This window comes from Numida meleagris, chromosome 2 (genome assembly GCF_002078875.1).
Source record: "Numida meleagris isolate 19003 breed g44 Domestic line chromosome 2, NumMel1.0, whole genome shotgun sequence".
Lineage (NCBI taxonomy): Eukaryota > Metazoa > Chordata > Aves > Galliformes > Numididae > Numida > Numida meleagris.
The window spans coordinates 1,168,793-1,191,271 of NC_034410.1; the positions used below are offsets into that span (position 1 = coordinate 1,168,793).

Consider the following 22,479-nt stretch of genomic DNA (forward strand, 5'->3'; position numbering starts at 1 on the left):
GGAGAGAGGGAAGCTACAGAGGTTGGATGCAGATGCAGTAGGGCTTCTTCCTACAAGTGACTTCAGTGCAAAGTCTGTGCCAGCTGCACTGCATCCCCGTTCCTCTCTCCCACTGCCTAATATCATATACCAGGCCTAGTTGTCAGGTGGCCACATTTCACATTTCATGAATCATGAAGCAGAGGGACGATCTAATCATGTACTGAAAGGTTTGCCTGGCCACACAAGAGTTCAATGCAGAAAACAAGCGTGGAAGTCTTTTGCTCAGTCTGTGAAGAGTGACAGGACTTCCTCAAGCAGATCAGGCAGGTTTCCAAAACGATCTCCAGGTAGGATGTGTAACATATACCCTGAAGGTAAGGCAGGTTATTGCACTAAATATCCCAGTAGGACTCTGACAGCTCACAGGACTTTACCTCCAAGGCTTCTTTCCTTTCTTTTTCCAAACTGCGAATTTTCAGCAAGTTCTTCTCTTGGGCTGACAACTTCCTCAGATCGGTAAGTGCCAGCAGTTCCTCGTCCATTTCATTCAGTGATGCTCTGCTCTTGTTTTGACCCAACTGATTCTCCAGCTCTCTAACCTAGGGGACAATACAGAGGCCAAGCATCAAAAAGCGCATAACCAAAGGGAGCTCAGATTGCAGCACCTTATCATTTACTTCTTGACATTGTCATGGCTAACAGACACAGAGCAGTGAATGTTCAAAAAAAAAACATTTACATTTGTTAGCTGCTAGCAAACATGTGGTTGCCTAGGGCACCTGTGCAGGGAGGAGATATGACACAAGGTACCTAGCCTTGTTTTAGGTGTTCTGGGATGCCGGAGACACATAGGATGCAGGACCTACAGGACATCCATACTCCTCTGGAGCAATGACCAAAGAGATAACCTGTGGCATCCCAGCTGGCATTGGACACCTGTGTGGGCAACTGAACTCAACTGCTGCCTCTCAGCTATTCACTACAGGTTTATTCTATAGTCAGGAGAAGGAAGCAGGAACAGCTACAGTACATCTATTCTGCTCTGTTTTGGAGGTGTCTTCTGAGATAAGATGCACCCTGTTGATCCATTGACTGTAATTACTATATCCCCACTGACAAGAAAGGGGCCTGTGGAGGCTGCTCAGACAGGAATTTCTGCAGTAGAGTACAGTGCAATATGTACAGACTTCAGATGAATCTCAGCCAGGGGGTCTAATGAAAGGAAAATGTAATTTGCCCGTGGGAAAACAGAGATTAACAATTTCAGTCAATCAGAGTGCAAAAATCACAGTTCATTGGCATATAATTCAATGTCAGAAAAATAGGAAGATTGTGTTTCAAATTACACGAGAGAATTTTTATGTAAGACGCTGACGAACCGTCTCCCTGTCCTGATCTGACATTTCAGCTGCACTGTGCTCTTTAGAGTTAAAGACTTTACTTTTCCTGGGGGAACAACTTGAAAATCTTATCTGGCCTCAATTCTTCCCATGTGACTTCAAGCACTGAACAAAGGTGTGTAAGTCAGAGCACAGAGAATGACAGGGCTCATTCTGTACTCAGTGGGGACAGGCACCTTCACAACACCTTGGGATTTTAACTAAGCTGCCACTGTTCCCCAAGGTCACTGAACTCTCTCTTCTGACACAGGTGCTACCCAGCTTAAATATTAGGGCTTGCACGTTTGCAGTAGACTAATTAATACAGTCTGTAGAAATTCTGAAAGATTGCACACATCAATACATATTTAAAATCTAACACATCACCACCGTACACATGCACACATTCCAAAAATTACCATAAAGCTTTTTACACTAACAACTGCTTTCCTCAACACAGAAAAGACTGGTTATTTATTTGCAGTAAATACTTTGTACTGGGACACAGAAGCAGGTATAGATGTGAAGAATGACTTAAAAAAACAATAGTTTACCTCAGACACCTTTCCTCGAGAGAGCATCCCAGCACCCAGCTTGCAGGGCACTATGCAGGGCCTTAACTCACCTTGCTTTGGAGAACAAGAATTTGCTGGGCTCGTCCACGCCAGCTGCCAGAATTGGTCAAGAGGCTTTGGATATTCACATCTTCACCAACTTCATTTGCTAAGAGCTACAAAGAAGGGATCAACATTAGCAGTAAGGCTAGGCTGAAACATGTGTGTTGGGGAGAGGGGAGCAAAGGCTGCTCTCTCTAGTGGTATGCACAAAACACTGTATTTATACACTGTAGCCTTCATCACCTGTACCTGATGTCCAGTACCCCATGTGATGGAAGCTCTTTCAGACCATTATCACCATACAGATTGTTGCTGCTTAGGAGGGGACTGTCTAACACAAATGGCTTTATTTGTTAAGGCAGACATTTCAGTATTTCCATGTTTGAGTATTAGTCTTCGATTTTATCTTTTTCTTTAACGTGAGTCCATATTTTGCTGCCTGCCTATGGAGAGTGCCAAATTGTACTATCTAGCTGTATCTAGTTGTGTGTTGTGAGCAGTACCCAGTACTCCTGACATCTGCTAATATAGTTAGCATAACAGACACCATTAATCAAACAGCCACAATATGTAAGTGGCCTAATCACATATCACTCCCCTTCCATCTCCTCCTTCTCTGCACTGCAATAAGAACATCTGCCCACCAGGGCTGCCACCAGGATGTGGTGACCTCTGTTTCAGAACAGACAAGCCTGCTGCTGGCATTCTGATAACAAACATTGATAACACAGGTGCTGGGTCACCCAGATATGGTGACACTCGTTAAGGAAGAGGGAAGCATAACATGAGATGTTGATTATAATATCAAGCAGCTGCAAGTCCTAAATGGGACTTAGAACTGAACTGTTGCTTGATGGCAAAACCTGTGAGCCCCTCAATGGTCAGGGATGCTTCCACCAGTGCTTGCTTTCTCCAAGGTCTGAGTGAGTGGCTCGTGTTCCCTTAGGTGAATTCTAAGTCTAGACTATGGTTATTGCATCCCATGCTGGTTAGCAGGAATTTGATCTGCAGAGGATCCAGGGGATTAAAAACACTAGGCGACTAAAAATTCTAATAAGAAAGCTACAATACTCACTAAAAAAATCAATGTAACAATAAGCTCCGATGGTTGCTAAGATTTTTATGCAATATTACAGCTCTAATTATAACCACTAACTTGCAGGCACACCTTATTCTACCAATGATCTCTAAAAGAACCTGCCTGTCCCCCTAACATCAGGAGAAAGGTGTCAAACTGTGCTACGTCTGCGAGAAGAGCATTTCAAATTCATCACCAAGATTTACTAAGCATTACTAACAGTTTTCAAAGTATTTCATTATTTTATATACGGTATGTAACTAGAACTAAGCAGGAACAGAGTAGAGATGTTGTCTTAAAACACACCCCTGCAATCAGGCATTAAGCCAATCTCCCTCGCACAATTCTGAAAGAGCCACATTAACGAGAGCTAAAGTTAGTATGATGAGCATTTAAATTATTTATAAAAAGGTCAGCAGAGTTCTATTTTTAGAACCATATTCTCTACTCTGATCTGCATTGCAGGTCTCTTACGCAAAGTAATGAAACTGAAGGAAGCAGAGCACAGAGTAATGCATTAAAATCCATCATGAATCAAAAAGGAAAAGGTTACTCTGGATGTCACTCCACCAAGCTGTTTAAACGTGCTTTAGTTCAAGCATGATCTTTAAATCTCATTAATGTCCATGGGACTGAAACTTACATTAAAAGTAAATACATAATTAAATGTTTTGGAAAAGCGGAATGGATCTGCATGTATGCTTCAGGTCAGCCAAAACCTATTTTGCTGGACTGGAACTTTCAAACCTTCAGGTACCCGTACCCATGATAAGAAGAGAAATAATGGAAACATCCATCCACCTAATGGTGGCAGAGTATGAAATCGGGGTGTGTCCACGTGCATCTTTCCAATGCAATCACTATATCCACGGTCTCTTGTTATCCTTTTAGAGCTCACTGGAATCATGGAGGCTAATGAAAGCTCCAAGAAAAAGAAGCCACCTTCTGATTTCACATGAGTGAGATCTTGCCCAGGATCCCAGCCACAGACTGCATCCTGAGGCAGTACCTTTTGGGTCATCTTCAGTTCCTGTTTTGCAGATTGCAGCTGGTTACGATACTCCAGCACTTTGAAGTTAGCTGCAGTTAATTTTTCTTGCAACGCTTTCACCTCTGGACTTTCAGCCTTTGAAGAAAAGAATGGATTTGGTAAGAAAAGAATCATGTACATTCCTTACTTTTCAGGGTACAGAGGAAGTGAAAACAGAGCAATTTGGCCACAGAATTAGTGATGAGGGTACATCCCCGTTATAAAGGAAGGAATGCACAATAGGAACAAACTATCAGCTATTGCTTCTGATCTGATTTCTTCTCTACAGTTACAATTCATACCAAGTTTTCTTCTATCTTCTTCAGAGCTGATTGCTTGATTCCTGCATTGCTGCCACCAAGAGAATGTATTTTTTCCACAGCTGTCTGTAGCTGGAAAAAAAAAATGCACTATTATAGAACTGATACAGTGAAGAGCACACCTTCATGGAAGATTAATTAGAAAACAATACAACAGCAATTTTAATGATCTTGAATACTTACTCTAGGAAAACAAAAAAGATCTTATTTTCCCTTGTTTTTTAAATACAAACAGTAGAAAACCCTTCTCCTGAAATGCTTCCCAAAGAAGCCCATATTATTTTATTGTGGAATAACTTCAGTGATTTCTGGGGAATTTTATCATCACAGGTTCATAAAATAAGTATTTATACATATCAACAAAGATCCAGTACAGTACAGATCAGGATGATGTCGTTGCCAGTTCACTCACTTTTCAAGAAAATCAGGATATTCCATAAAAAAAGCACATACCTCTGTTCACCAGGGGAATTTAAAGGGAGAAATGACTACCTAATGCCCTACATCTGCGATTTAGTTATGATGTCAACACTCTTTTTCTTTAGCTAGTATAGCTCTAACGTAGTAGTTCTCAATGTGTAAGGCATATGTCTGCTATTGCTTGCACACGGAATAAGAAAGCAAACACATTGCAACCCTCCCTCTGAATCATGTATTTTTTTTTGTTGAGACTGCAAAGACTTCTTACGGGACCAGAGCACAGAGTTTGGAGCATAAAAGCTTGGGAAATGTTGCTTTAAGGGGCTGAGATTTTGTTCTTTGAGGTGGGAAGAAAATCTTGGTTATTTGCCTGAATAAAAGAAGGCTCTGAGGAATAGCTTCTTCATTCTTCAGCTTCAGCTTCTTCTATCCAGTTCATAAACTCTTTTAGTTAATGGACCGAGAGTCAGAAATTTCAGCAACTGGTGGCAGCTGCTCGGTCAAATTCTAATCGTGTTTTCTGCAAACACCCATTTGTGGTCTTTGTTTATAAGTACCACTCTTTGCTAAGCAATTGCTCATTGACCACACCCTGCATTTTGTTTGGGAACACATTCGTCTTAAAACACTTATGATTTCCATATTTTTCAGTTCTCATGCAAGTAAAGAGCTAGCAATTAAATAAGTGTTTTCCACTGGCGTGGTAGTGATGTGTTGGTAAGGTACCTTCAATATAATCCATTTCACACAGGGCTTAGTGGGAACTATTGGTGATAGGTGGATGGTTGGGCTGGATGATGTTGGAGGTCTTTTCCAGCCTTGGTGATTCTATGATTTCACTGAGTTTAAGCCATCTAGGAGTAGGCATATGAGATGAGATTCAACTCACAAATTAATGCTCTTCCTGCTCTCTATTTATTATTCATGGAATCTAGTCAATGCAGTCATGGAAGTCTACTCTTCAGCCAGGTCTACATTAGGTCAAGTGGACACATGAACTGAGGACTCTTGTTTTTGCCCACATACAGCTGTCTAGTCCTGTTTGAGGTGTCCTACAGTTATTATACTCAGACTGCCAGTCTTGTCACATCCGACAGCCCTGCATGGATATTTGAGAGGTCAAGCAGTGCCTCAGATGGTCCTTGTCTGTCTATGAGCAGAGAACTGAAATGCAATTTAGTTGTCTTGGTTATTTCTATAATCAATGGAAAAAGATGAGTGCAAATCATCGGCTTAGCTTCCAATCACTAAATAGATGTGAATCTCTGCAGGTTCCTATCTGTGGTAGCTCTTCTTACACATCACTCAACATTTCTGATAGATACCCCCACACTGTAGTTCATCCCCATCTCAGAAGAGACAAGTTGCTTTGTTGGGTTTTGAATTTGATGGTGCTAGTGTCCAAGGAACAGATTAGTTCATATCTGAGAAGTTTACCTCTGCTCTGACCAACAATTACTCTTTCTTGAAAATTTCTGTGCTCCTTGGTTTGACCTCCTTTCCTGAAGTGTCTGCAGACCCTTTCTTTTGGGTAAATACCTGAGAATATTTTAAAGTTTCTGACTGAATAATGGTCACTACGCTTCTTCAGCAGAGGATTATAACCAAGACAATTTTTCTGGAATTTTTCCTGAAATTATTTATGGTTTGCTTCCCTACGCGTGTGACTTCAGAGGTCCCCAGCTAAGCCAAATATTTCTTAGCCAGCCAGCCAACTGTTTCACAAGACCCCTCTGACCAGAACTCTCTTGATTTACAGAGTTCTCAAACATATCATCTAACACTTCCCCTTCTTTCAGATAACAGGTACAATTCAAATAGATGAATGATTCATGAAAATATGTGATTGCAGAAGTTGGAGTCAAAATGCATTTGTCAGATAGCAAAATAAATGTCATTGATATATTTAAATGATGTCTTCTGGTGAGCCAAAGTGCAGTAGAACACATTAAAAACAATCAAAAATTTATAAAAATGGCATAAGGAAGAACAGTAATAGCCAATGAACAAAGTAAACACTGAGATCAGGGCATCTAATTGTCATTTTATCTCAGAAAAATCAGTTCAGTGAAAGGTCAGACCATATAAAAAAGTCACACTAAACCAGAAAAATACACTTGCTTGAGTGACAGTCTGCTATCTTAAGTAAAAGTTTGTTACTCCCTCAGTTCAGACAGCATTTATGCCACTTGTGCTTCAAATACAAGTGAACATTCCTCACTGGCATTTCACACATCTTTGGCTCATTATAACTTACTGATGTCCTCTCCTAGCTCCTCCTTTCTGCAACGGTGGAAACAGCTGAGGGCACACATCCCTCCCTCCTAGCACGGACAAAAATGATGAGAACTCCAAGCACGGATGCAAGAGCAAATTCAAAATGGCAACATGAATCAACCCCACAGCTGCTACAGCTCCTCAATCCCAAAAGCTGGACTTCTGTGTTCTAGCATGAAAAAAAAAAAAAAAAAGAAAACAAGAAAAACGTCTCACTTCTCTCTCCAGCTCTTTGACTTTGTTATTCAGTTGCTTCACTTTGGCTTTTTCACTCTCAGTCTCGGCAATTATCTCACGGTTCTTTTTGGCCAGTTCAACGATTTTAGTAGCTGCAACATCCCCCGCTAAACCAGACGTCCCTGAAAAGTACACACAAAAGCAAAGGGTATTTCTTACAGGCAAGAGTCACAACAGATGATGCTTTTGTTCTCTGTCCAGCGCACAGTGTACTGTTATTGTCTAAGCCATTTCTCAGCGCTGTGCCAGGCACTTGAATGAGTAAGAGAGGGAAAAGAGGCGACAGTGATTCCAGCTGGATTGCTTGGTCCTTGGAGCAAGCACCACGCTGTGGCTAGCAAAGCCACATTTCACACTTTAGCAACAGCCACGTCAAAAGACCACAGCAGTGGTCATAGCAGCATTTCTACATGGAAATCGTAGAGGTGTTTTCCGCTTATCGCTGCGAAGGACTGTTATGAACAGGTGGCACAATGTGGCATTTGTGGCATGTTACAGAAAAAGACAACACTCTGCTTTGCACTGGTTGTTTACTTCTGGAGTTGCTGAAACAGAGGTGCAAACTTTGGTAGACATCTGTCCTTAAAGGTCAGGGACATTATTCCAGTTGGGTCCTGGATAACTTCCAGGAGATTTCTTTGTGCCTATTTATATGTCCCTTGTGATTATACATGGAGCTTTACTGTATTACTGCGATCTTTTAAACAGACACTTCACTCACTTCCTCATCAGAGAGGGTTTGATTAGTGTCACAGATAAAGAAATCCCTGGGATGCCTTGTGTGTCCTTCGCTTTTGCTAATATCACATTGGTGAAGAAAAGCTCTTGCACAAGTGCAGCACTGATATAATTACACATAGTGCCCAAGAAAACCTCTAGCTCAGCAGTGAATATCAACCTGCTTGTATTTGGGCTAGATGAAGGCTGGGATATATGTACACTGAATTGGCCATTCTTGTTCTTTTTAACTCTTTTATCCTCCTTCAGTATTTTTAATAATTTTTCTGCTGACATCTGTGAACATTAAATCCAAGAACTGGGGTGAGATGCAAGGATGACAGACTACTCTTAAATGAATTCTGAGTCCTATAAAACCTCTGGAGACCTCACAGAAGGTCTATGCAGAATACAGGTGAGAACAGAAGGTGACCCCATGCCACTATTTTGAAACTTTGTAAAGAAGATAAGAAGTTGGTTATTTTTAAAAGCATTTCCACTGTTCTTACTTCTTTATCTGATATGTTTCCTCTAGCAGCTATTTTTCCCTTAGTTTTCATAACAAATAATCGCTGCTAAGGACCACAGTACATATTAAACTAATCAAGAAACAGGCTCAGGCTCCCACACAATGTCTTCAAACACGTGGCACTCATCTAATTAAAAATTCTTCTTTTCCTGAAAAGTGAGGGAGTCTCTTTCCACAAAAGAAGACAGGAAAGACAGAGGCATGGAGCAAACTGCCACAGGCTGGTAGTTTGCCAGCCAAGAAGCTGCAACAGCATTTCTGGCTCCTGCTCTTGACCTAGTAACAGCGTATCATCTACCCTAAATACAAGCTGCAGATAATTGTTAAGAATGAAGATGTAATCTGTGCATTATTTAGTTTTGCTTACTGCTGCTTTTCCCCTTCCCTGCTAGCTAGGTCATCACTGCTGTCCTGCACAACAGTGGCACCCAGTGGACGAGGTTCAAACTGCACAATTCAATCTTCAAAGGCCACCCGAGCAACTCTAAAAGCTGGACTTTTTGTTGAGCCAGCATTCTGCATGTGTCCTTTTCCAGCACTTAAACAAGAGGCCTGAATAAGGAATTTAACACTGTGTAGCTGAGAAACCTGCAACACTGCTCTCTGACATTAACAAAAAGGCTTCTAACATTTCTGAGTCATCATTTTTTGCGCTGATGGTGGCAAGTTTGCAGAAGATCTGTGAGGAACACAAATCACTGTGTATCCCAAAAGAGCACTATCATTCTTTAAAGGGACATATAATTACTGATAACAGTATTCCGTGACTTTGGTCTGACACGTCTGACAATCTCAGACAACTTTTTGCTCTCTTTCTAAGAAGGGGAGCAGCAGTATTCAAATTTCACAGCTCATGAAACTGAAGGAGAGAGTGAGAAGATGTGAGCAAGAAGCAGACCCATAAGCATACCTGTCAATGCATGTGTACATGCTATCATGTCAAATCACCTCAAGGAATTTCCCACTGCCAGTATGATTCCCACATGGGAGCAACACCAATGTTTAGGTAACTGCAAATGCCAAAGTGTCAGCTTAGGCCCTTGCCATTCTTTCTCAGTTAAAAAAGCTGAATTTGGATCCTCCTAGCAGAAGCTTATGACAGGATTAGAAATGGAGGCAGCCACAATATGCCTGAAATACTCCATTTTTTAGCACAGAGCAGGTAAAATAGATGTCACATAAATACCTTACTGCCAGGAGGTTTATTTATCTCACGGTGATGTTGTCATCCTCTTTCTATTGTCATCAGCAGCAAGCAAACACTGGAACTAGTAGTGTGAACACAAAGCTACCGTGTTTACCTGACAAAGCCAATCTATCCTCCTGTATTTTTTTCTGCAGTTGCTTTATTTCGAAATCTTTCTCTGTCACCAGTTTGTACAGTCTGCAGTTCTCGTCTCGGACCTCTCGAAGCTGCTCCTGGAGCTGTTCATTCTCAACCTCAAGCAACCTGACAAAAAAAGAAGTCATAATGGCAGATGTCACTAGAATACGTTTCAAATAGATGCTTCTAGAAATAAAGTAATGAAACAACCGTAGGCTGAATGAGCTGAGCTCACCAGGATGAGTTTACTGAGTGAAGCAGAACATCCTGAACACCAGCTGAGCGTCGGATATTTCATCTGTTCAGTTAGCTAATGTCTTTTTCAAAAATTCTGTGTTTTCTTGTGTTCTCAGGGGTAAAACATCACAGAGCAGGTATCTTTTGCAGGGCTCCCGAGGCTGCTGGATAGTCTCATCCCATTCAGACTTACCTATCTGGTTCTTCAGAGGAAACCAGGTGGGCTTGCCATTCAGCACCCGTGACATTCAGGCTTGACTTTCTATGCTCACCAAAGCCAATAGAAGCCAACAGAGCATAAACTACAAAAGCTGCTACTGAGGCTCTTTCTTTAAAACTGAATGCTTCACAGCAATTCAACAAAGATCAATTTCCTGTGTCCTCATCTGATTTTCTTGGAACCCCACCAGGACGGACTACCATCAGTTTGTATTGTTAATGCTACTTTTTGGAATTCATTTAGGAACAAAGAATATCAAAAAGCCCTCTGAATGGGAGAAAATAGCCTTGCTCCTCCAATTCTCCGGTACGTTTAGTAACATTTATGGTTTTCATTTCTCTCAGACATCCAGAGAATGAAGAACTTTAATCTCTTTGCTGTCCTTTCATGACAGTTCCTCCAAATGTGAAATCTGGAAGTTAGGGCCTTGGGGGCTCCATTAGACTGCGAAAACACAGGCATCTATCCAAGATGTCCCAGAGTTATCTAAGCCTGCTATCTGGTGAGGAGATGCAATTCAATTATCCACACACAGGTGGCATCTGAGCTGCCCACGCAGCCCCCAGCTGCTGCTGCTGAAGGGCACAGGTCTCCTGTGTCCTGTCATTCCCGTGTGGATATCTCTGATACCCTAGGGCATCCCATATAGCACTAGGCACCTATACCAAGCAGTTGAGTTAAGCCCTAGATTCTCATTACCTGCACTGTGACCTTGGATATATATATATATGCATTTGGTGACTTAATCTGGAATAGAGTCCCACGCCTTTAGCCTACAGACTGATTGCTCCAGCCTGCAACTGGTGAAGGAAGTAAGTAGCCTGGGTGATCACAGAGGTTTGGATGAAGGCCAGCTGTTTCAGTATGTGGCTATAAGCACAACCACAGTCAGACGTCAGCTATCTCAACAGTCACCTAACTCTTTTCTCTCAAAAGTTTTAGCAATTTTTTTGCTCAAACCAGACTCTTAAATGCACGCTCCATATGTGCATGTCAGAATAAATGACCCCTTAAAGCACTGTTATAAACTACAGAGACAATTTATAAGATGATTCACAATCCATAATTAAGCAATGCACTCCTGTTCCAAAGCTGGAAATCAAAGGGAGATCAAAGGCAGTTGTTTACAAAGCAGAAGAAAGACAGCAGCAATCTGAGCAGAGGAAAGACAAACCTAGGTTATTCCCCCACGTACTACACACAGAAGTTAGCAACAAAACTGCAGATTTAATGAGGGACACATGGACAAAAATATTTCAACCGTTGTGAAATTAGCATGAAAACAAGGTCCCAAGCTCACAGCACACCTGATCAGAGATCTCTTCCTCAGAGCTGGCTTCAGAACCTTAACAAACAGCACTTGCAGCAAAATCGCTGGAAATCCCAACTGCACGGAGCTGGAGTCTCATTTGAGAGTCTTCTTCCCACCCCATCCCAGAGTGACTCTATGCGTTACAAAGGAGGTTCCCACCCAAGTGGTTCAGCTATGGAAAAAACAGTCAGAAGAAACAAGCTGCAGAAAGCTAACTTGTTTTACTGTAGTTCAAAGAAACAGCCAGGGGAAGTTTGTGAGCAACGTCTACAATAGGTATTCAGGTGTCTTTCCCAACTCTGTTACAGATTCCCCACATGATGGGGAAAATCACTTAATCTTAAAGGCACCAAACAGATAAAGTTACAGAAAAACAGACTGAAATGCCAGCTAGACACATGCCTGAACAAAAACTGGAAGGAGGAATGGAAGGAAGGAAAAATGAACTCCCGAGGCTCAAAGGAAGGATGAGAACTGAAAGGAGGAAGTGCTGCTGTAAACAACATGGACATGCTGAAACCACTGCCACTGCAGACCATATGGAGGGAGTCCTGTTACTTGGGAACAACTTTCTAATGTGTTGTCATGGGAATAGAGCAAAACAGTATCTGTACACAATGATGAATTCTTTCCAGAAGCAAATCCTGCCTGAATTTGAGAACTGCTCTTCTGCCAGATGTAGACATACAAGAACAAATGACAATCCGGATAAATCTGCAGTCTGCTACACCTGGTATGTCAAATGAGGACTTTTAATGGTCCATGCTACCGAAAAAAAAGAGCTAAGTAATAGCTCTTGAATTGCTCAGACTTAAATTACTGAGCTGCAAATGGCAGAGAAGCATTTCCAGAATTGCTGGGACTCTCCTGTACTCTGCACCTCACTCCACCAGTAAGTCACCGTAACTCCTAAGATCCCTTATCCCCAAACAAATTCACAGCTAAAATGTGGGAATCGGTCTCCCTCTGCAAAAATAAATCAAATCTCCGCAGTAATCTTTACATGCTCTCATTAAAAAAAAAATGTTGAAGGGGACAACTGGTAAGAGGTCAGATCAGAAGCTTACACTGGCAAAACAAACAGCCATGGAGAGGGACCTACGTGTGAAGATTTCAATCCTTGCATGGAAAGCAAGAGGGAGAGCTTCAGTTTCTTTCTGAAAGCTCAACTCCCTGCTTCCACGCAGGTTTCTCTTGCAGCATGAACACCATACTCCCAGAAGCACCTGAAAACTTCACTGGTTCACTCCCAGGTTCTGCTGCAGCTTACGTAATTGGGCGTGAAACAATCTTCAGGAACAGGCTACCCAGAGTAACACAGAAGGAAGATCAGCATTTAGGGCCCAATAAAGCTTGTTTAGTGGCCTGATAAGGCTTGCTAGAGGTGCCTTTCCCCACTATAGATTCTGGGAGGGAAAACTGTCTCAAAGGTACATACCTAACTGTATGGCTTTCCACCTGTGATCTGCTGGTTTTGGCAGAGCTGGCAGCTCCTTCTGCTGACCCATGTACCACAGCCCATCTCTCTGTCACGGCAGCAATAAAACAGTTTGTGGGGCTAAGGCTATAATCTGGATCACTGAAATGGCTTGAGATAAAAATACCCTTGCCCCAGAAAGTGAATTCAGTTTCCAGCACAGCCCTGAAAACAGCTGTATCAGTTCAGCTGCAAGTGGTGAGCAGAAGCAGGAATTTTTTAAGCTGCCTTCACCACTTACGAGGGAGAAAAATCACAGAATGGCCAGCACTGTAGTAACAGTAGACACTGGGATCTGTCCGACTCAAACCTGTTCTAGTTTGTAAAAATACAAATAAATTAATTGGGTCAGGAGACACTGACTACATCCTAGAAGGAAGATGAATGATTTGAGCTGGCATTTCAAATCTGGCCTAGTAAATTGAATTGTACTCTCAGCTTCAAAAGCAAGATAAGGGAAGATCCACAGTAGAATGTCTAGTATCCTGATAACCCAGATGCTCCCTCAGTGGGTGAGATAAGACCCAAACCTCTGACCCTTGTATGATTTAAAATCCTACCTTGTACATCCCTGTCAAGTATCTTACCCATGAGGCAACCTTATGAGACTCTGCTACACATATACTTCAACTCCTATGGCTATCTTTTGACCTACTAAATCATGTCATATGGGAAGGATATGTGGGGGAACGCTTCTCTGGGCTGCAGGCCTTTGGTTTATACCTGTTAGCTGCATGACAATTTGCGCGTATTGGTCTCTGGAAATTATTCACGTAAGGAACTTGCTTACAAGGCTAGGCAGGAACTAACCAGCAGTTCACAGTCACCCTGAGTGACTGGAGATGGTCACATAGTACCTAGCTGGTACCTTAGCCCCTCTGTCCTGAAGTTTTTTTCCTTGTGAAACGCTGATAAATAAAGAGCACGTCACAGTGCAAAACATATCAGACACAATGCGAATCTTCTCAGGATAATGAAAGACAGCACATGAAGACAAAGTGCTCTTTTACTGTGACTTTGGTAAGATCATATGCTAAACATGCTTCTGTGACCTCCTGAAGCAGCAGTGCTGCTACACTTTTACCTTTTGCTGTCATCTTCAGTTACAGGTTGTTCTGTTTCAAGCAAGTTTAGATCATTCGGGATGTTGAATATCTCCTTTCCATCACCACTGTTACCCTTCTGACAGTTCTGCTTTTCCTTCTTCCTCTCCATTAGATTCTGCAGCCTTCTTTGCTGTTGTACCTGAAGAGCTTTAAACTGGCTTTTAAAATGCTCGTTCCCATTTATGTCTGACTCCATTGCTTACTAAAAGCATCACAAGAAGAAAATGAAGAGCAACAGAGAGCAGAGATCAACATCACATTCAAAGCATCCTCTTCTAACAGCTGCTTTGTAGTTTTTCCATGCCGACCTTTGCACAGTCTCCCTGCCACCACCTCCTCCTCTCAGTCACTGTACTCTTCAGCCTCACAGCCTCGCTTTAATGGCCTCTTGCCACAAATGCCTTTCAAACAGAAAAAAAAAAAAACCTTCAGGTTTGTTTCACTCCAACATTAAAAAAAAAAGTGTTTTCAAATGTTTTTTTTAAACAGATCTGTTTAAAACAAACATCTTTAGAGAAGAGCAAGTCGGGGTTGAATCGAAGTCAACGCAGCAACCAGGTTACGGAGACTGAAAGGAATGCAGGCAGGCTGCCACTCAGGTCCACCCCAAGTTTGAAAGGAAGGTGCTGATCCCCCATGTTGAGGCTAAGGTGGGGCTGGCAGTGGAACAGAGATCCCTGTTTATCCTCATGCTCCCTTCAGGCACCAAGAGCTTGGCTTACAACCTTCCCCCAAATTTCTAAGCATTGAGTGATAACATTAAAGCAACACCACTGCCATCCATTTAAATGCCTACACCCTTTTTATTGTGATTAGGGCGATCTGTTTTCTAGTGCGTTCCAGCCCTCTCTCCTTCTGTTCAGAATCAAGCACACCTTTGGCCTGACAAAACCAATCGCTAAAGCTCCCCAAGGCACACCCTGCAGACTGCGATTAGCGCAGGGCCTGTCTCACTATGAGGCAGCGAGCAGCCTGATAAAGGACAAAGTGCACCTGCATGTCGGCCTGTGAGGAACTTTTTTTCAGCACCAAGCCTCGCTAAGGATGAATTATGGCTTACGGGCACCGACACCCCGCCGCACAGCAGGCCGAGGGGGACGTGCCACAACTCGCCCTGCGTGGAGCCCGGCTTTCAGCCCGTCCTTCACCTCCACACCACCGCGATAGGCCGCGCTGCCCCCTCAGCCCCTATCCGGCGGGCCACCCCCTTCTCACCACCAGGGCCTACCTACACGGCCTCCCCCAGCCCCGAGGCCGGCAGCGGAGCCCTCAGAGCCCGCCTTGGCACGGCCGTGCCGGCCCGCTCCGGCTCCCGGCTCCGCCGCCGCCCCACGCCGTTCCCATAGCAACAACAACGCGCCGAAGGTGGAGGAAAGCGCGGGGCCGCGCATGCGCACGGAGGGGAGCGCCGCCCTCCACAGCGCGGCCGCCATCTTAGCGCCCTCAGTTCTTGAGTGTCCTGGAGAAGTGAAACGGCGATAGGAAGCATCATTTCTCCCTCGTGGGGAAGAATAGGGCGACGTACGGCTAAACACAGCGGAGGAATCTCCGCCTGCCCTTCTCCGGCATCGAGCAGCCCTGAAGCAGCTTTGGGGTGCGTTCCAGCAGCCCCGTGGCTCAGCACACCCCGCCCCAGTACAGCCGCGCAGGAAATCCTTACACAAACACTTGTTATCTGCAGTGCTCTCAGCTGTTTATTCACATTGCATCACACACTCCTCCCCACAACGTATCACAGAGAGGGGGAGGGCGCACCTTGTTTTATTTGTTAGACATCATACTGGCACGATGGAATGTAGGCTAGTCAGAGAAAGTCAGGTTTTTTTTTTTTTAACCAACTCATTTCATCAACACATTTATTTTTGTGACTGCTGTTAGAGATACAAGGGGTTCCTGCGTAAAATCACATTGGCAGCTTACAAAGGTTTCACACCTCACCAAAGGGGCTTTTCAGATGCAAACTCTTCAAAATTTCTGTGGGGAAACATTAAGTCGGAGCTATATCACACTTCAAAAGTATTAGAATGCCAAACCCAGGCATATTTTAAATGTTACATTTAAATATTACCCAGAAGAACACTAATAAAGTTACAAAATACAGTAATCCAAGGGTCTGAAAGCTTATGGTAAAGATAGGGAGACTGTGTCTTCATTAACGATGAATAAATATAACATTTAAATAGCTGAAACACACCAAATACCTCACGCCTTAAATAAAAAAAATAAAATAGATGTTTACAGATCTCTCTATTTTAGAAATCAGTGCTGCCAGAAGCTTCTAAATTACAAAGCTGGAGGCTGGCAAATACACAGGACAGACGGTGACATAAAACACAATGCTGTCTTACAGACACGGCCTCTACACCCTGGCTGAGGCCTCGCAAAGCTAGTTCAGACTTTGTCATTTTGGGCAACAGCAGCAAGAGAGGTCACCAATTGTAGGGCTGAGTAAAACAGCCAAGGGGAAGAAAATGGGTACTCCACTATGTCCCCTAAAAAGCTGGGTATGGTAGTGCCAATCAAAGAGAACCAGACTGCCATACCCATTCGCCTAGTATGCAATCATTTAGGCTGCCAGCCTCTGAACAGCGTACCATATACAAAAATAAAGGGCAGTTCTCTAAAACAATATATTTTTTTCCTCAAGAACCCCTCGATATGAGGTTTATAGATGCAGTACACAGGCCACCACTGGGACAGATTTAGGTTATCCTTCTATTACTCCTTGGGCTTTATCACGTGCTCCCGAAACATGGAATACAGCACACCTATGTGACAGAAAAAAAACAAATAATATGAGGAAAAAGAAAGCTGGATTAAATGCAAAGTGTTCAGAATCTGAAACTGAAATAGCATTTCCCTTCCTCATCTGTCATCTGAGTTTTGTTTCTTTCGTTTCTGTTTAAGTAGCCATGATGAACACTACAGAATTTTTTGTACACAGAAACTTTTCCTTGTCTAGCTGTAAGCAGATCCCCAGCCAACTCTAGTCTGTTTTGCAGCCAAAGTCAAGCTTTGCTCTTGCACTTGACTGGGAATGCAGTGTAAGCAAGCAGCGTTTCATGGGATACACATTCACACCAATACACAGCTGAAATACTTAAATAAGGCCTAGAAAGTACAAATGTCTCAGTGCATTCAGGGAGAATTCCTGAAAATAATATCGCTCTCTGTGCAAGCTGACTTTCCAGTGCATTAAGTTCGGAAACAGCAACATATTTACACAGGAAAACATTAACAGCAGGTGGTCTTTTTTTCTGTGCCTCTAATTTCCATATCCAGAAGCTTCCCACATGTAAAAATAGTCAAAACTTCTACTCTCAAAGCTAGTGGAGTTTAATACTCAACGCATGTACTACAACATCCACCAGCAGGAAAAGAGGTGCAAGAAAGTCTCCACAAACCATGGAGCACACATCGAGATCAGCCTCCTGCTCAATACGTACCGCACGTTATTGCTCCCACAACAAAACCCTGCGCTGCCACACGCATGTGAATCAGGTGTAGCGACATTTTCATGTTCCCCCGGTGCTTCAGTTTGTACAGCCCATAGCCCACCACCACGGCAAAGCCAGCCATCCCTGCAAAGGAGAAAAACATCCACGTGAGTAAGGATCACCTCCCACGTCTTGGTGGCTTTCATCTGCCTCAAGAAATATTATCCTGAGAATAAGCATGTTTTTGTCTAATCGCTCTCTGCATACAGGGCAAGTCCCCGTCCTTCCCACTGCTTTCTACCTCATTTAAGTCACAAGTCAGCAGGGAAGGCAGTGACAAGTTCCAGTGGTGTTAAAACACAACAGCAGAAACTCAGGGATCATTCTCAAGGTGTCAGAATTTCTTCGATATTTCTCAGAAAGCACAAGTGCTGCTTGTTTTCTTGGAAGGAAGCTCACACCCAAGAAAACTGCTCCGCTTTGGCTGGGACACTCAGTGCTGCTGGTGTGTGGATGCATCCTAACATACCACCTGCCTGCCGAGGATGTTATTTCGGGCATTCTCACATTTGGCCTGATTTCACCGGGACACAAGTCATAAGTTCCCTGTCCCACACTACAGGACAGAGTTTCAGCAAGGTCTCTTCACAGGGACACCATTCATTTCAGTCCTACAAATGAAACAGCCTAGGCTGTGCCATTTCCTGCTGGTATACAGAAATGCTCTCACAGAACAGCAGTGCACAACAATTCCCAATCCTTGCCACTTCAATCCACATTTAGGATGATTATTTACATACTCCAAGGAAGGCTGCCAAGTTTTAAGGATTGTGTATATTTTACTGCCAAAAGCAGACAGCCTGGCTACCTGAACAAGAATATTACCAGTTCCACCTGAGAAGCTAACAGCCTTTCCCTGTGCATGATTTACAGAATAGCTTCATTAAATACAAATTAAGAATTCTAGTGCCTGCAAGTCAGCTCTGAAGGAGGTTGAGGGTGAGATGATCTGCCTGGGGGAACCCAGCCCACAGAGTCTGCAGTCTGCTCCAGTGAGCCACAGAGCAAAGTCCTGTGACCACAGAAACCAGAAGCAGCAATCAGCTGTCATGGAGCAGCTCACCCCGACTGACCTGAACACCGTCCATTTAAGGCAGCTGGAAATCAACCTCTGTCTCCTGTTAGAGGTGGTTCCCTATCCCAGGAAAGTTCTCAGGGTGCACACAGACCTCTCCTCGAGGCTCTTCTGGTGGCTCAGCAGAGGCTGAGAACTTGACCAATTTCAAGCTGGGGAACCACTAAACCTAGTGGGAAATTGCATTTGGACTGTGGGACCGCAAAGGAGAAAGATGGAATCTTTAACATGCGGGATGAATTCTAGATCCTTGTGTTTGCTATTTTGTTAGCTGGAAAGTCACTTTGTAGCGATGACATAGCTCCCAGTGAGATACTTTAGAACAGCTGCTAAACACACTCCTTGCCACCTAACAGGATCACCTAGGTGAGTTTCAAAAAACATGCTTAAGTGTTTCGGGGCTTTTTTTTGGAGGTTCTGGGTTTGCTATTTAAGATGAGAGGCCTCATCGATTGCTCTCTTCACACAGCAGCAAATACCATTCCAGGTATGAGCAGCACTGCTGTAACTACACGACTATCCTGCATGAGGAAGTCATTTCAAAGAGGAAGTCATTTCAAAGCCATTACCTATTCACAGCGGGTGACTGTGTTTGCCATATTGATCGCCCATGCAGAGAGAGTCTATGTAAGTACACCCAAATTTAAGCTCACCAATCGGTACAAACGGCGTCTCCTTAAATTTCCGTAGCAGCTTCGATGTCTGGCTGGTTTCGGTCTCATACTCAGGGTAAATAGGTTCATGACCGGACGACATGGTGCCTGCAAAGACAAGGAGCCTCCCTTGAGATGTTATAACTCAGTTAAAGAGAACTTCCCGAAAAAGAAAATCCCTTGTGTATTCCACAAGAAATGAAGGTCAGCTTAGTTCAGTGCAAGCCACAAGAGCTAAAGCCGAGCTGAGGAGCTGCATACAGATCATTTAATTCAAGTGGGGCCTTGGGAAGTGAGATCCTTGCGTGCTATTCAAAAGAAGCCTGACGGCAGGAACTTGTTGCTCTGTTGAATCTTTCACCCCACCACAGATGCCAGCACTCCCACAGGCTCACAGGCAGCAAAAGGCTGCTGCAGGTTTTGGTCCCTGTCCACATCTCCTTTCCGTGCTCCGCCACGCTGTTTTGCTTCTTACCAGCAGATTCCTTAATAGCTGCCCTGCCCTCAGCTCATCCCTCCCGTTTTGCTGCCTGCCAGAAGTGCTACGGGTGGAAGGTGCTGCGGGAGGTCAGCGCTGCCTTTAGCAACTGCTCTGTCACTGCTGCAGCCCGCCCCGCTTCAAAGTCCTGCTGCAGAGCCGAGCAGGAGCGCGCCCCTGGTGAACGCAGCAGCGTCACGAGCAGCTTCCATGGCAGCACAGATGATTTCCTGCCTGCCTCTAAGATCCCAGAGGGGAGGAAGAAAAAAAAAAACAAAACCAAACATCACTACATTTAGATGGGCTGTACACACTGAGCCTACACCTAACCAGGGAGAGCACCACCAGGACTCCCCCGAGCTGATCACGGGCCACCCCGTGTTCCTTGTTCACCTCGCACCGCAAGCATCCCTTAACAATTAGCGGCCATTCCTGCTACCGCGGTGAGCTCAGGAACGTCGCCTGCTGGGAAGACCTCTCCTGGTCCCAATCCAGCGCTGCCCTCGGCGTGCTCGATACCAAACACAACTCAGCCTCCCACGGAACCCTCGTATTTAAGGGCAGGCTGGGGACCTGCTGGAGCACACCTCGGAAGAGGCTGCACGCCCGGGCCGAGCACCATTTCCTGTGCATCCGTTTCAGCCGAACGCTCTTTACAGCAAGCGCTCAAACGGCTCCCAGGGCCCTTCCGAGCTGTGCTCCGCCCTCCTGACCCCCGGGAGCAGGAACCTCGGGCCCAGGGAACGCCAACCGAGCCGCCGGGAGCACCACGCGCCCCGGCCCGCTCTGACCTTGCCCGATACCCGGGACGCACCGAGGCCTGCCAGGCCGCCCGTGAGAACCGCTCCGACACGGACGAGGCAAACCAGAAAGAAGATAAGAAAGAGAAAGGCCCGAAAACGACCCGCAGCCCTCGCACCCGGCGCCCCGCTCCCACCGCACAGCCCGCACCGAAGTCGCCGCTCCGCACTCGATCTCCTACACCGGCCGGCGTCTGCGGCACCAGGCTCCGCCCACCCGCCCTTATTGGCCGGCGGCCTCGCCCCGCCCCCTGTGCGCCTGGGAACTACAGCTCCCAGAGCCCCGCGCACCCAACGCCAGCCAATCCTGAGCGCCGCTCGGAGGGGCGGAGCCTTCACCTCCTTATATGGAGTGAATTCCTTATATGGACTAAGAGGCTGCGTAGGGCGTGACGTCACTCGGTGTTGAGTTACGGAGGGAGCCCCGCCCGGGCAGTCCCGGCCGGGAGTTGCGGCGTGCTCCTGTGCTGCCCGGTCCGTCCCGAGCGCAATTCGGTGCTTTTCCTTCTGTACTTTTCTCATTGCAGCTCAGCTCTTCTGCTCTGTCTTCTTGCATTAAATTCACTTCGATAACAAAGAAGCAGAGGGGATCCTGCTTCCTGTGCCCTCCACTTAATGGAGAACGGGGGCCGGGAGGGATTTTGCATTTTTAGGGCAAAATCAAACAGCGGGGAGGTCGCAGTGTTGATAAACAAAGAAGAGATGCCAGCCCGAGGGACGTGGGAGGCAGAGGTGGCTGCATCACACTGTGGGGCTGCACAGGCACTGAGTGCTGGGAACCAATGAAACCCATACTGAACCCAGACACCCCGCTCTGAAAGGAAGGGACATGGCCACGGGGTAAGGAGCAGCCATGGGTGACCCCAGAGAGGCCTGAGATGAGAGGCAGGGAAGCTGATGCCACCACTGCTGTCATTACCCTGCCTGCCCCAGGACTTCAGCAGTGCCTGTGCTCAGCTCCAGCTTGTCATTATTATTTTTTTCTTACTATTTACTGCATCGCTAAGAACAAACAGGATTTGCAAAACCATAGGGATTTGGGGTTGAACTCAGCAAATGGTTGCATCCCCAGGAGTGGGTTTTTAAGCTGCTGTTTTCGGGAAGCAAAACAGAACATCATTTTTTCAGCAGCTTGTTGGCTTTTTGCTTCAAAAATTATGTTGATAAAAACCCACATTCAACATCAAATGGGAGTTCTCTAGTGGATGGCAGGGCCCTGCTTTTCCTCCATCTGTTTTTTTTTTCCACCAGGCAGTGAATTGCCTTTTTACCTTTTATTTATTTTTATTTTCTAAATGTGAGCTCAGTTTGCCCCCGCCTTACACCGAGCCAGGGATTTTAAAGCCTAATGACAGCACAGAAATTGTTCCTGATTACAGAAGCAGTATCCTGGAGGTTGAACAAAAATCCCCTGAAGATGCCTAAAGCCTTCCCCTGAACTAGGAGGCAGCTTAGAGCAAAGCAGCAAAGAAAAGTGCTTTGTGGAGGCCCCCCACCCCATTTTTGCAGGCTGAGGCCCCAGAAAGGGCAGAGCCCTGCTTTTCTAGGCAGCACGAAGGCAAGCAGCTCTGCTAACCCTTTTTTTTTCATGCTGCTGAATGTCCCTAAATGCGCTTTCCATTATCGATAATCTGGTTACATTAATTGCCAAAGCCATTAAGGCTCTGCAGAGTATAAAAGGAAAAAAAATAAAAAAGGGAATCTGCAATTACCA

At 44.8% G+C, this 22,479-nt stretch overlaps 2 protein-coding genes across 9 annotated transcripts in view; both read right to left on the reverse strand.

Moving 5' to 3' along the window:
- Positions 1-15,896, reverse strand: part of CCDC13 (coiled-coil domain containing 13) — a 33,746-nt gene extending 17,850 nt beyond the window's left edge. For 2 of the 6 annotated variants that reach the window (XM_021389281.1, XM_021389275.1), the window contains exons 1-7: positions 15,495-15,896; positions 9,888-10,036; positions 7,320-7,462; positions 4,389-4,478; positions 4,066-4,182; positions 1,987-2,091; positions 417-581 (exon numbers count right to left, since the gene is read on the reverse strand). In XM_021389281.1, the coding sequence (XP_021244956.1) occupies positions 417-581; positions 1,987-2,091; positions 4,066-4,182; positions 4,389-4,478; positions 7,320-7,462; positions 9,888-10,036; positions 15,495-15,754 (1,029 nt within the window). In that variant the 5' untranslated portion in view covers positions 15,755-15,896. Of the gene's footprint in view, positions 1-416; positions 582-1,986; positions 2,092-4,065; positions 4,183-4,388; positions 4,479-7,319; positions 7,463-9,887; positions 10,037-14,240; positions 14,465-14,570; positions 14,664-15,490 lie in introns of all 6 variants that reach the window. The other 4 variants (XM_021389278.1, XM_021389276.1, XM_021389279.1 and 1 more) reach the window with 4 other exon arrangements.
- HIGD1A (HIG1 hypoxia inducible domain family member 1A) lies at positions 15,939-21,302 on the reverse strand. 3 transcript variants are annotated; one of them, XM_021389289.1, is made up of 4 exons: positions 20,885-21,302; positions 19,488-19,595; positions 17,709-17,843; positions 15,939-17,030 (listed from the first exon to the last, which is right to left on the reverse strand). In XM_021389289.1, exons 1-4 carry the CDS (start codon positions 21,285-21,287, stop codon positions 16,981-16,983), a joined length of 696 nt encoding a protein of 231 aa, XP_021244964.1. In that variant the 5' UTR covers positions 21,288-21,302; the 3' UTR covers positions 15,939-16,980. The 3 variants fall into 3 exon arrangements, with proteins under 3 accessions (XP_021244964.1, XP_021244965.1, XP_021244966.1); XM_021389290.1 differs by having other exon boundaries at positions 16,050-17,030; positions 20,903-21,302; XM_021389291.1 differs by having other exon boundaries at positions 16,050-17,030; positions 20,917-21,051.

Bases quoted from the DNA above. Each gene is read 5' to 3' on its own strand.
- HIGD1A (XM_021389289.1), bottom strand. From the start codon at position 21,287: ATGAGAAAAGTACAGAAGGAAAAGCACCGAATTGCGCTCGGGACGGAC. The intron at 19,596-20,884 runs GTGCGAGGGCTG...TTGTCTTTGCAG, and splicing joins CGGTGGGAGCGGGGCGCCGG to GCACCATGTCGTCCGGTCAT. The intron at 17,844-19,487 runs GTGAGCTTAAAT...TCTCCTTTGCAG, and splicing joins GACGCCGTTTGTACCGATTG to GGATGGCTGGCTTTGCCGTG.